Here is a 12,091-nt window from a genome sequence, read left to right on the forward strand (position 1 = left end):
CTTTTATGGATGGATGTTTCCAATTTTTGGCTTCTACTCACAGTGCTGTTTTGTACATCCTTGTCTACATATCAAAGTTTCTGTAAGATATATACTTAGCGGAATGCTAGAATGTAGTATTTGAAAATTTTCAGTTTTAGCAAATTTTGCCAGATTATTTCCCTAAGTAGTTGTAACATTCACGCACCTACCAGCAAGCGCGTGGTATGTCTTGACGCACTGGAGGAAAAAACTTTTGAAAGACATACAAACTGGACAGTATACTTGCTTCACTACAGCTTGACTTTTGTAGCCACGTAATCATTTCTACAGACGCGCCAGTTACGAGCACCAGCAAACGATCAGACGCCATAGCACCATCCGCTCCCTGACGCCCGGAGACGCAGACACACGACCGCTTCCGGCGTAGCCTCCGACGCAGGGGCGGACGTCGGCACGCTCGGGTCGTCAGCGTCCTGTTTGACGCCCTTGAAGGCCCTTTTCTGGGCTGTCTGGCAAGATCCAAGTATCAGCTTGTATTGGTCGATTGTCTCTTTGTCGCAAGAAAAGAAAATATCCTCACAGGCTCTCCTTGTTTTTAGGGACGATCCCCTTCCCCGGAAGAGCCGCTTTCGGCTGGCGTTTCTTTCAGGCAGTGCGGCGGGCAGCCCGCAGGCCCTTGTAAGGCGGGCGCCGCAGCCCCGCCTCCTTCTTTTCGGCCGGAACCGCCATCTTCCAGGTAGGGCCAGCGCGTGGCTCCCGGTGCCCCTCGTCCCAGAGACTCGAGTCGTGACCTTCTGGCCGCGGAGGCCGTGTGTTGGGGCCTTAGAGAAACTGTCTCGGCTGTTTGGGGCCCATTGGCCTGGATGGTAGAGCTCTGTCCATTCGGACTGGGAGCGGTGCGCCGGGCCGGGGGCTGCGGACCAGCTGCGATGCCGCGGCCCTGCGGGGCGACAGGCTTGAGAAAAACGAGACCGAGTCAGTGGGGTGAGACGACTCCGGTCATTCTGGGAAGGATTCGTCTTACCTGTGTCCTCCCGGCTTCAGCCCCTGTATCCCGGGCTCTCGGACTGGCTCTGTGGGGCCGCGTGGCCTTATGCTTTTCGAACTCCTTCCAGGGTGGCATTTTTGCTTCTCACCTGAAACGTAAACTTGTAATGGTGTTGGGTGCGGACTTCGGGGTAGTGGGAACGGCCTCACAACCAGGCGTCGGCCTCAGCCTCCGGGGAGGCCTGGATGTGTGTGAAAGCCCGGGCTCGCGATCAGAGGACGGGGTGGGTGCCCACTGAGTCGACCTGTAGGAACCCCAGACCCACTCATCGTTAATGCGTGAAGTGATTTTCGGTGGTTTTTTTCAGCCCCGCGTCGTAGTTGGACGAGGGGAAGTGCTTTAGGTTTGCCACAGGTATTATTAACGCTAGGGCAGCGTGTACTGATTGCAGGCATTCTCGATTAGCTGTGTGTCTGATCTGGAAGTTTAGGGGAAAAGTTATTGAATAATCACTTAATCTTAGTTTCTTATCTTTTTGTTTAGTTTATAGATACTTAGCCAGCTATCAGAGTTGAGCGTGCTGCAGGTTGCATCCCATAATGGGGCCCATTTTTGGTACTGTTATAGAAGCTAAAGCATCATTGTTTCTCACTTAAGTATTGTTTTAAACAATGCATTCAGTTTTATGTGTATTTGATCTTGGTGTAAAATGGATTTCTTATTCGGGAAAGTGGGTCTGGTGGAAGGAGCATGGGCTCTGGAGTCAGAAACGACTTCGGTTACTGATTCTGCCACTTTGCCACTCCATAAAGTGACTTGGACCCGCAGAGCATCTCTCCTTGGGTATGAACTTAACACAAGTTTGTGTGAACTTAATACAAACATAGAGATTTTGGGAATTAAAACAGGGTACTTGGCCCTTAATAGATGATTAGTTGCCTTTTTTAAAACTAAAGGAAGCATTCTTAGTAACAGTGCTTTGGCTTTGATGGGTTAGGTGAAACATTCTGTCTCTTTACCAAACGAGTTATATGAAAAAGGTACATTGGAGTCCCTTTTCTTTAAGATTAAGGAGTAATGTTAATAAGTTGAGACCGATTTACGGTAGAGTAGTGAAAAAGTTAAGCCTCACTTTGGTATGTCTTGCCTTGTGGTAGGAGTAATTGCAGGCATTGGTGAATCTGCTGGTGAATGACCTGAAGCAGTCAAACCCATTGTTTTGACCTTTTGGGAAACAAAGTGAAAAGTTCAATTCTAAATGCTCATAGGTGAATTCTTAGATAATGATAAATTAACTACCATTTGCTGTTAAATACTTTATCTGTGCTAGGAATCGGTGAGTGCTTTGTAGACATTACTTCAGTTAATTATAAAAGTATTAACCCCATTTTACAGATGAGGATCGGGGTTTAAACGTAGGTCTCCCCAGCAAGTAAGTGGCAGAACCTATGTCAAAATTAAGTCGGTGATTATAAACCCTGTTTTTTCCCCTTATATTTCCTAGTAAACAATTGAGTTAACAATTAGAATCTCTCTAGTCATAGGTTTTTGACAGTTAATAGATGCCGTATGGGAGAAATAATGTCACAAAAAATTAGCTTGTAAGAGGTTTAATCCACCATGTAAAAATGCAAGGCTGAGTTTTGTCATGTTTTCCAACAATAAATTATCTTCTAGCTAGTAATTCCAGCACCTTGGGCATTCTAGACTGGGTTCTACAGATAATAGTGTGGTAGAAGTCTGTCGTGTTTTTATATTTTAATAGAGAAAGTACTGGTTTGGGTTTTAAAATCCAGTTCTGCTGCTTAGGAATTTTAATGTTACAGCGCTTGGGTAGTTTTGGCAAAGATCTTACTTGCTAAAATGATGGATTTTTTTTTTACCTTTTATAAGAAATATTGATTGGTGAGCCAGCCACCTTTTATATTGTTCCCTAATTCTGATATTGCTACTGAAATATAAGCATTTGAAATTACAAGTTTTTTGGATAAAGGGGCAAATATAAATTTTGCAATTGTATTTGACTGTGTTATGCTTTCTGGTTTCAGTAATTTGCCAAAATGACCAACACAAAGGGAAAGAGGAGAGGCACCCGCTATATGTTCTCTAGGCCTTTTAGAAAACATGGTAAGTAGATTTACCCTCCTTGAGAGCAAGCATAGCATGCATTTGTGTTTTATTAATATGTATGTGTTGTGTTTCATATAATGTGTTCTTGATAAATTGCATTAATTAACCAACATCTAACTTATTTTGTAATAAATACAAAACATGAATTTTATATAGTAGTTCTTAGATTGTCAACGAGCAAGATTTTAAAATATACATAACTGTCAAAGGTGATGTGTGTTGAAAGCTAGTAAGGTTATATATTTGTTTCACTCTAGACTTTAATCTTGATACTGATTTTTTTTTTGACAGGAGTTGTTCCTTTGGCCACATATATGCGAATCTACAAGAAAGGTGATATTGTAGACATCAAGGTAAATTATAAAATCGGAGAAATAACCTACAGAATAACATTACAACCTAGAAAAGTTAGATTTACTCTAATATTGGAATTTAATTACAAGTGTATATTGCATCTGCTGGCTCCTTGTTGTCCTCAATGGGGAAAAATCTGTTGCCTGAATAAGAGCTCATAAGAGTATAGGATGGCTAATTTAATTTTACTTTCAGAAACCAGTTATTAAAAGTGCTGTTCTTGAGTGTGAACTTTTTCTCATTACTTGTTAATAGCTAGGGGAAAAAAATCATAGGAGTTGAGGTGAAAAGGAATCGAATACCTTAGTGCAAAATGTAATTATTGGTGACCAGTATCTGAATGTGTTCGGCACTTTAGAGCTTCATGATGATTGCCTTTTTGATTGCTTAAAGCAACGTGAAAAACAAATTTCACCGGCTCTGAAAGCTTGAGTTGCCGTTTAAAAGAAAAAATCTTAGAACATCTTAGTTACTTTAATAAAAATCAGGGTTTAAAAGGAAGGGGAAATTGCTGGCATAACATTTATCTCCTTTTTTCACAGGGAATGGGCACTGTTCAAAAAGGAATGCCCCACAAATGTTACCATGGCAAAACTGGAAGAGTGTACAATGTCACCCAGCATGCTGTTGGCATTGTTGTAAACAAGCAAGTTAAGTAAGTAATGTGATAGTTCTTTGTGGTTGATCAGTATTTCCTCACACCCCCTTTTCACTTTGCCAGTTGGACTTATGTCTTTATTGGTCATTCAAGTGGGGCAAAGGAAAATATCCTTTTAAAACTCAAGCAAACTGAGTGTTTGTCTTGTATCCTGTCAGAGGAAACAAATTGAAATAGACTTTCCAGTAAGTCTTAGGGGATTTGGTATTAAGCAGTTCGGGTTTTCAGAGTATAAAAAGTTTTATAAACTTAAATTTTATTAGCAGTCTGATTTTGGTTAAATTATTTAGTATTTGTGTGTCACGTCATCAGAAGAGAGAGCTTAGGGCCATCCGCATGGCCAAGTGGTTAAGATCACTGCGCTCCACTTCGGCAGCTTGGGTTTGGTTCCCAGGCAAGGACCTACACTACTCATAAGCAGCCATGCTGTGGGCGTGGACCCACATACAATATAGAGGAAGATTGGTGCAGATGTTAGCTTCGGGGCGAATCTTCCTCAGCAAAGAAAAGAGCTTAACAGTGGGAATGTTTGCCTCAATGCCTCTTCCAGTAAGATTAATAAATGATTCTAACATAGCCATCACCTTGTTGATTTATTCTATCTATGGGTGAGAGGTTCATGGTTTAGGGGCTGGCACCATGGTCTAGTGGTTAAGTTCACTGTGCTCTGCTTCGGCGGGCAGCCAGGGGTTGGTTCCTGGGCATGGACCTACACCACTCGCTGTGGTGGCCACACATACAGAATAGAGGAAGATTGGCACAGATGTTAGCTCAGGGCGAATCTTCCTCAGCAAAAAAAAAAAAAAAAAAAAAAAAGTTCAGGGTTTATTTAATAAATGAAACTGCCAAGAGTTTTCTGAGTTTCGGTTATATTTTTGATGAAGCATTTATAAGAGTTTCTGCTCTCTTCAGGGGTAAGATTCTTGCCAAGAGAATTAATGTACGTATTGAGCATATTAAGCACTCTAAGAGCCGAGATAGCTTCCTGAAACGAGTGAAGGAAAATGATCAGAAAAAGAAGGAAGCCAAAGAGAAGGGTACTTGGGTTCAGCTGAAGCGCCAGGTGAGTGCTTGACAGAGGGTTTCTTGGTATTGATCTTAGGAACTTGAAATAAAACTCTTGTTCAGGGATGCTTTACTTCTATATGAAAGTTAATGAAGTTAAAGAATTGAGTATATATTATTTCATTGGTTCTGAAAACACTTTGAAATTGAGTTACAGTACTTTACATAGTGATTCCCTTGCCTTTTTTTTATTCATTAGCCTGCTCCACCCAGAGAAGCACACTTCGTGAGAACCAATGGAAAGGAGCCTGAGCTGCTGGAACCCATTCCCTATGAATTCATGGCATGATAGGTGAAAAAAAATAAAAGACTCCTGCACTGTAAAAACGTTTCTCTTAATTGAGTATAAGTGTGGTGTCCCTTCCCCCAAAGAAATGTTTAAAGCAAACTTAATAATTGTGTCCTAATTCATTGGGTGATGTCTTTACTATTCAAATTTATGGGTTTTTTTTTTTCTTGATGAAAGGTGTGGGGTGGTTTATTGTGCAACAAAGAATATACTCAATTGGTTAGGAAACTGCCAGATATTATTTATAAAATATACTAGTTTGAAAGTAATCTCTTTAAATTGCTATGAAAAAAAGAATTTAAAAAATAAATGAAAGATTATCTGTTGCATTCCAGTTAAGCTCAGGGAAACTTGATTAGTCATGATTGTATCATAAGTAGCTGTGTTTAAAGAATCTGGAACTTGCCTTTGAGGCCTACTACTTAAAAATACATTGTTTAAAGCACCCTGTCCTTTGTGAGTTAACATCCCAGTTCTGAGTTGCTTCAGCCTTTCATGGAACAGGGCTCAGAAAACAAGTGTTTGTGATCTAAGAATATCTTTATTTCAATCAAGGGTAAACATTTATATGGCAGTTAATGTGTTGTGTGGCATTCTAAGCACTTCACATAATTTACTCATAAAAAACTTGGAATAAAAACTGTTCTGCCTGTTTTACGTAAGAAGAAGCTAAGGCACAGTTAACTTGCCCAAGGTTATAGGTGCGAAGTGTTAGGCAAAGATTCAAACCCAGGCAGTCTGGCTCCATAATCAGATCTCGATCACTGGTGCTATATTGTCTCATATTCGTGGGTACATTTTAAAGCTACTTGGTATTATTGGAGCACATTCAGGTGATTCTCTTGCTTCCTGGATATTTTTACTTGGATGTGGCAAACATATCTCAAATTCAGCGTATCCAAAAGAGAATTGATTATATCCCATCCTAGCTGCCTTCAGTATTCTCTGATACCTGTAACAGTAGTATCAGTTTATTTGAAATGGAAACCTTGGACTTCTCAGAGTATTCCATCCCCACTAACTAGACTTGAGGACAAGAACCTATTTTTATAACTTGAGTAAATCCTGTAATGTGAATGGGTAAAACCCAGTGTTAGTGGCCTTTGGTTTTCTGTAGTGAAGTATGATGGTTATATGTCTGAATTGGAATCCAGCAAACCTGATTTTGAATGTCAGTGAATGCCTAACATAACTCAATAAATGATGGTTATTAACTGCCCTTAAAGATTCACATCTAGTGGTAGAGTTGTGCTTAAAACGTGATTCTATTGGTCAACAGAATTTATCATTTACCACCACTGCAGAAAGCAACAAGGAAAACCTTATATACTGCATCAGTTGGCATTCCTGTTCTGGAGTCTTAGTTGATGGCACCACTATGCACCCAGTTGAAGTCATTTTAAACTCTTACATGTTCCTCACTTTGCATATTTTAAATATTTATTTCCTGACTATCTTTCATAGTCATTTTTTTTTTCCATCCCTGCTCCTTTAGTCGTATTTTCATTTCTTTAAATTACTGGAACAGATTTAAGGCTTGCTGGTCACACTTACTGGTCCTGTTCCTTTGTTGGAAATTACTTTACCTATGTGTCACTCAGTTCTCTTAAATCTATGAAAAGGGTAATGAAAGTGCCTTTGCTAAAAGGGTGGTTGTAAAGATTCAGGGAGAGTCGATATAAAACACAGCAAGGTGTCACATGGTGAGTATTCAGTAACTGCTAGCTTTTATTTCATAATCTTGCTAATGGAGAACTTTGCAGTTTTCTCCACATCTGACAGGAATATTGGAGAGCCAGCAAATCTGTAACACCTAATTAGTTTTTCAGGGTGTATGTGACCCTTTGTAGTCTGGTTCCTACGAAACTGTTTTCACCTCATTTCCTGCTACTGATTTCCTATGTGATGCTCTAGCTATTAGGAAAAATTCGTTTATTGGAGCTGTTCTTTCTTACCCCGGTTCCTTTGCACGGGCATTTTTGCCTTTCCCTGAAATACCTACACTTTGTTCAGTTGGTGAATTCCTGCTTGTTCTTCACTTACTTTGAGTGTCATAGGTGAACCTTCTCTGATACTACAAATATTTTAAGGAGAGGAATGAGAGTGCTTGGAATCAGAGAGGCGAGAGATTATTTTTGGTTTGGGTTGATGGAATAAAATCCCCCAGTTCTTTGTTCCCATGACAGGTGTGTTTGCTTCTCTTATGGTGTTGGTAATTATTAAAAACTTCTGTCTTTCCCACTAGACTTGAGGTTAGGGACTGTCTTATTAAACTTTGCACTCCTAGTACCTGGCACATAAGCATTCAATAAATGTTCTTTGAATTAATGAGAAAAGCACTGCTTTTTATTTTTTTATTTATTTATCTTTTTGTGAGGAAAATTAACCCTGAGCTAACATCCGTTGCCACTCTTCTTTTTGCTGAGCAAGATTGGCCCTGGCCCAACAGCTGTGCCCCTCTTCCTCTACTTTATATGGGATGCCGCCACAGCATGGCTTGACAAGCAGTACGTCATTCCATGCCCGGGATCTGAAGCTGCGAGCCCCGGGCTGCTGAAGTGGAGCGCTCGCACTTAACCACTACACCACCAGGCCGGCCCTGAAAAGCACTGCTTTTTAATAGACATCTTTATTCTACTTTATGTTCAATCTTATTTTCGTATGGACTTTACAAAACTGTAGTGTTTCTGAATTTTGAGGGCTAATAACCCTTTTGCTCATGAGTAATTGTGATTATTAAATCCCCCACGTGATGTGGAAAGATCAAGACCTCAGACATTTCTTGGTTCACTTTCCAGCAAGTCTTGTTAACTCGCTTCCTGTTGCCTCTGTAAAATAAGGGAATCATCTACATGGATGTAGATAGGGATTCAACCAAATGATTCCTAGAGGTTCCTTGTGCACTTGAGGTCTGTGATTCCATATTTAACCATGATCATATAAAATGATGTGTAATTGTGATTTGTCACAAAGGAAATGGGGGTGTATACCTCAGTTCAGGAGGTAAAACTGAACGTGGAGAAAAGGAAGGGCTGCAAACAACTGGCTTAGGAGAGTTATCCTTAGAGCAGATAATCAGAAAATGGAAACTCTTCCATCTGAGGTGTGGTGCCGCAGTTTTCTAAAACACCATCAATGGTGATACTATGAATGTGCATAAAGCTTTCTTTGGTACTTTGGATTAATCTTTAAAGATAGGTTTTCTCAACATGTCCAGCACTGCGTTAAAAATGTCTCCAGATTCCTGAATGATTGTACCAGTTTGTACTCATGAGTGTGTGAAAATGCTTGTCTCAGCACCCTCATCAGCATTGATTATTTAAATTTAGTCTTTGCTAATTTGGTGGGAGAAAATGTTGCATTTCTTTATTACAGAGTTTGGCTTCAGTTAGCTTCTGGAACACTTTCCTGGTTTCCTTTTACCTCTGCAGTCTGTGGGATCTTACTGTCTTTCTGACCTCCAAATGCTAAAATGCCTTTATGCTCATTCAAAGCTCTACGTCATTTGGCCTTTGCCTACCTTTCTGACCTCATCTTGTACCACTTCCAGCCCCAAAGTCAGATTCAATTACACTAGCCTGCTTGCTGTGCCTCCAGTGTGCCAAGTACACTTTTGTACTTGATGTTTCCTCTATCTGGAACAGACGGAAGAACCCCATGGTTTGTCCCCTTTCTTTATTCAGTCTCTCCTCTGGTTTTACCAAGACTGTCGTCCCTTAATGTTCTGTAAAAATAAGCAAACTTCTTCCTCGTTCTGTTTTTTCTTTATAGTACTTACCGCTACCCAATATATGTTTTGTTGGTGGGGTCTGAGTTTTTATCGACTTGTATTTCTATATTCTGTTAAGTTAGAGGATATTTACTGTTACCTACTCTACCCACTGTACTGGGGATGGAGAGAGAAACTCTGTAAAGGAGGTTACAATCTAGGAGGATCAGTGAGACCCGAAGGCCCATGTAAAACAAGGCAAAAGAAGGCATGAAGGAGTGTAAAAGGACAGCAGAGGCGAGAGAGTTGGTGTTAACCAGGCTCTTGTTTCTGCCCTCTTGTTTCACTGATTATTCCTGGTCTCTCGTATTCTTGACTCTTTCCACTTGCTGCTTCCTTGACTTCAGCCTACAGACTGGTGAAAACCAGCACATTAAACAAGCAGCTTTTCCTCTGCCTTCCTCATCCCTTTCATGAGGCTTCTGCCATCATACTTTATCCAGGTTCTTCTACCTATCTGACTCCCTCCCTCCCGCCTCCTCATTCTGGCTCCTTGATGTTCCATGTCTGTCAGTCTCTTTTTCTAGAATTCTTTCTGGGTGATCTAAAGCCAGTGGTTCTCAAAGTATGGTTCTCCAGCTAGCAGCATCAACATCTGGGAACTTGTTAAAAATGCACACCTATCCCAGGCCTACTGTATCAGATATTCTGGGGGTGGGGCTCAGCACTCTTGAACAGGCACTCTGGGTGATTGAGATTCGAGCTCAAGTTTGAGAACCACTAATCTATGTCTTTAGCCATCTCTAATATACTTGAGACTCAAATTTCAGAGCTCACTTTCTCTGAAGCTCTAGATCCGTATTTCTTTCTTTCTTTTTTTTTTGTGAGGAAGATCAGCCCTGAGGTAACATCCATGCTAATCCTCCTCTTTTTGCTGAGGAAGACCAGCTCTGAGCTAAGGTCTATTTCCAGTCCTCCTCCTTTTTTTCCCCCAAAGCCCATAGATAGTTGTGTGTCATAGTTGCACATCCGTCTAGTTGCTGTATGTGGGACGTGGTCTCAGCATGGCAGGAGAAGCGGTGCGCCCGTGCGCGCCCAGGATCCGAACCCAGGCCGCCAGTAGTGGAGCGCGCGCACTTAACCGCTAAGCCGCGGGGCCAGCCCTAGATCTGTATTTCTAATTCCCTCTTGGGCAGCTCCATCTGGATGTCCTACAAATATACAGATTAACTTGGAAGGTTTTATTAGTGGAGAGATGAATTAAATGGAAATCCCTGAGCTTTGAGTAATGTGTGTGTGCTGATAAAATTATGTGCCTGCCTTGAAATGCAGGTTCTTTTAAATAATGAGTAACCATCACAGATTGTGAATTTATAAATTAATCCCTTACTATATAAAATTCCGTTTTCTTATACTTGTCGATGAAAATCAAGAAAAATCTTCTAACTGTAAAACTTTTCACTCTGTTCTTAGTAAGAGCCATGACTGTCAATGAGGCTGCGTGGCTCCTTGAACTTTTGGTTCTCTCTCTTCTGATCTAGCCAGGTATCTTTTAAGGCCTTCTATTTTTGTTTAGTTGAACTCAGTCCCAAGGGTTGAATAAAATACATCACACTCTTTTTGAAGTTTTTTTCTGAATGTTGTGGCAAAAAAACCCGGTTTCATAACTCTTCTATATTTCCACTAGGGTAGATTAGCATTTTCTCTGTAGTAGCATGGAAAAAATGCTAAAATATAAACAGTTGCTAAAATTTAGCAGTAAAAATTGCTAAAATGTAAACGAGGTAGATTTATTCTTTTTTGAGCACAAGAAATAATTTAAAACTGAATTTGATTTGTATGGAATATGAGTGTTTATAGCATATTCCTTCATCCCAGCCCCACTTAAAGGGAAAAAAATTGGTATTCATGCAAGAAACCTTCACAGAATCTTTAGACAAGTTGCTTGATTATGAATAACAGGCAGCATATTTCTGAGATGGAAAATGTATAGAGGAGTGAATAAGCAGCCCAAGGTTCTGTATTGTGATTCTTTTCAAACAGCAAAAGTGTATGTGGTGAGGAGCAACTGACAGGCCGTCTCACAAAGCCCCAAATAGAAAAAGCAGAGAACATGCTCTCATACCTACTTTCCTAGCAAGACTAGGATTTATGGAAATCATTTGGATTGGAAAAGAAATGTGCTGGGATACTCTTTACTATCTCCATAAAGAGAAGATGGCTTAGCTCAAGTCCACTGGACTTTTTGCTCATGAAAAAGAAGAGAGGTTCAGATTAATTGCTCATGGGAGATGAATAAGTAAACAGTCTGAAGATCCTTGAGAGCGGAGACCATATCCTGTTCTTTGTATGCTCCTAGCACTGACACTGTTGCATATAGTAGGGGCTCCCCTGCTCAAGAACTGTTCGGTGGCTTTCCATAACCTCCAGAAAAATTCCGTAGCATGTCATTTATTGCTATCCACGGTCTGGTCCTCAACCTTTTGGGTGGGTCATCCACCACATTGTTCTAGTCTTTGAGACTACTCATAGCTCCCCAAACTTGCCATATACTTCTGACCTTCATGATTTTGCTCATGCTGTTCCCTCCATTTGATATGCCATCCCCCTAGCCATGTTTCCAACTATCAAATGTTACTCATGCTCAGTGACCAGGTCATTTCATTTCTCCCTGTAGTTTTCCCTGATTTACAGCACCACACCCGCCCCCCTCCCTGTTCAGATGTAATTCCTGTGGCAGCTCTGTTGGAGTTCACACCCCGACGTGCTTTGTCATTCCGTTTATATGACCACAGTGTTCTCAGTCCTGCTCTCTACACCGGTGGAAAGTGCCAAGACTTTCTGAAATCAGAGTGGTTGGGGTGTCCACTGCTGAATGGCTCTGTGACTTTGGATAAGTTACTAAACTTGTCTCAA

General features: G+C 40.8%; 1 protein-coding gene and 2 non-coding genes across 3 annotated transcripts; all 3 read left to right on the forward strand.

Moving 5' to 3' along the window:
- Positions 1-523: 523 nt before the first annotated feature.
- Positions 524-5,916, forward strand: RPL21 (ribosomal protein L21). Its single transcript, XM_058547892.1, has 6 exons — positions 524-718; positions 3,019-3,097; positions 3,392-3,453; positions 3,997-4,109; positions 5,025-5,175; positions 5,377-5,916. The coding sequence occupies exons 2-6, from the start codon at positions 3,031-3,033 to the stop codon at positions 5,464-5,466; spliced, it is 483 nt and encodes a 160-aa protein (XP_058403875.1). The 5' UTR covers positions 524-718; positions 3,019-3,030; the 3' UTR covers positions 5,467-5,916.
- On the forward strand, positions 3,813-3,883 carry LOC131410422 (small nucleolar RNA SNORD102). Its single transcript, XR_009221240.1, has one exon. It is a non-coding gene; the product is annotated as a small nucleolar RNA SNORD102 (small nucleolar RNA).
- LOC131410428 (small nucleolar RNA SNORA27) lies at positions 4,154-4,281 on the forward strand. Its single transcript, XR_009221245.1, has one exon. It is a non-coding gene; the product is annotated as a small nucleolar RNA SNORA27 (small nucleolar RNA).
- Positions 5,917-12,091: the final 6,175 nt, after the last annotated feature.

Source organism: Diceros bicornis, chromosome 9 (assembly GCF_020826845.1).
Source record: "Diceros bicornis minor isolate mBicDic1 chromosome 9, mDicBic1.mat.cur, whole genome shotgun sequence".
NCBI classification, from domain to species: domain Eukaryota; kingdom Metazoa; phylum Chordata; class Mammalia; order Perissodactyla; family Rhinocerotidae; genus Diceros; species Diceros bicornis.

Bases quoted from the DNA above. Each gene is read 5' to 3' on its own strand.
- RPL21 (XM_058547892.1), top strand. From the start codon at position 3,031: ATGACCAACACAAAGGGAAAGAGGAGAGGCACCCGCTATATGTTCTCT. The intron at 3,454-3,996 runs GTAAATTATAAA...CTTTTTTCACAG, and splicing joins GTGATATTGTAGACATCAAG to GGAATGGGCACTGTTCAAAA. The intron at 4,110-5,024 runs GTAAGTAATGTG...TGCTCTCTTCAG, and splicing joins GTTGTAAACAAGCAAGTTAA to GGGTAAGATTCTTGCCAAGA.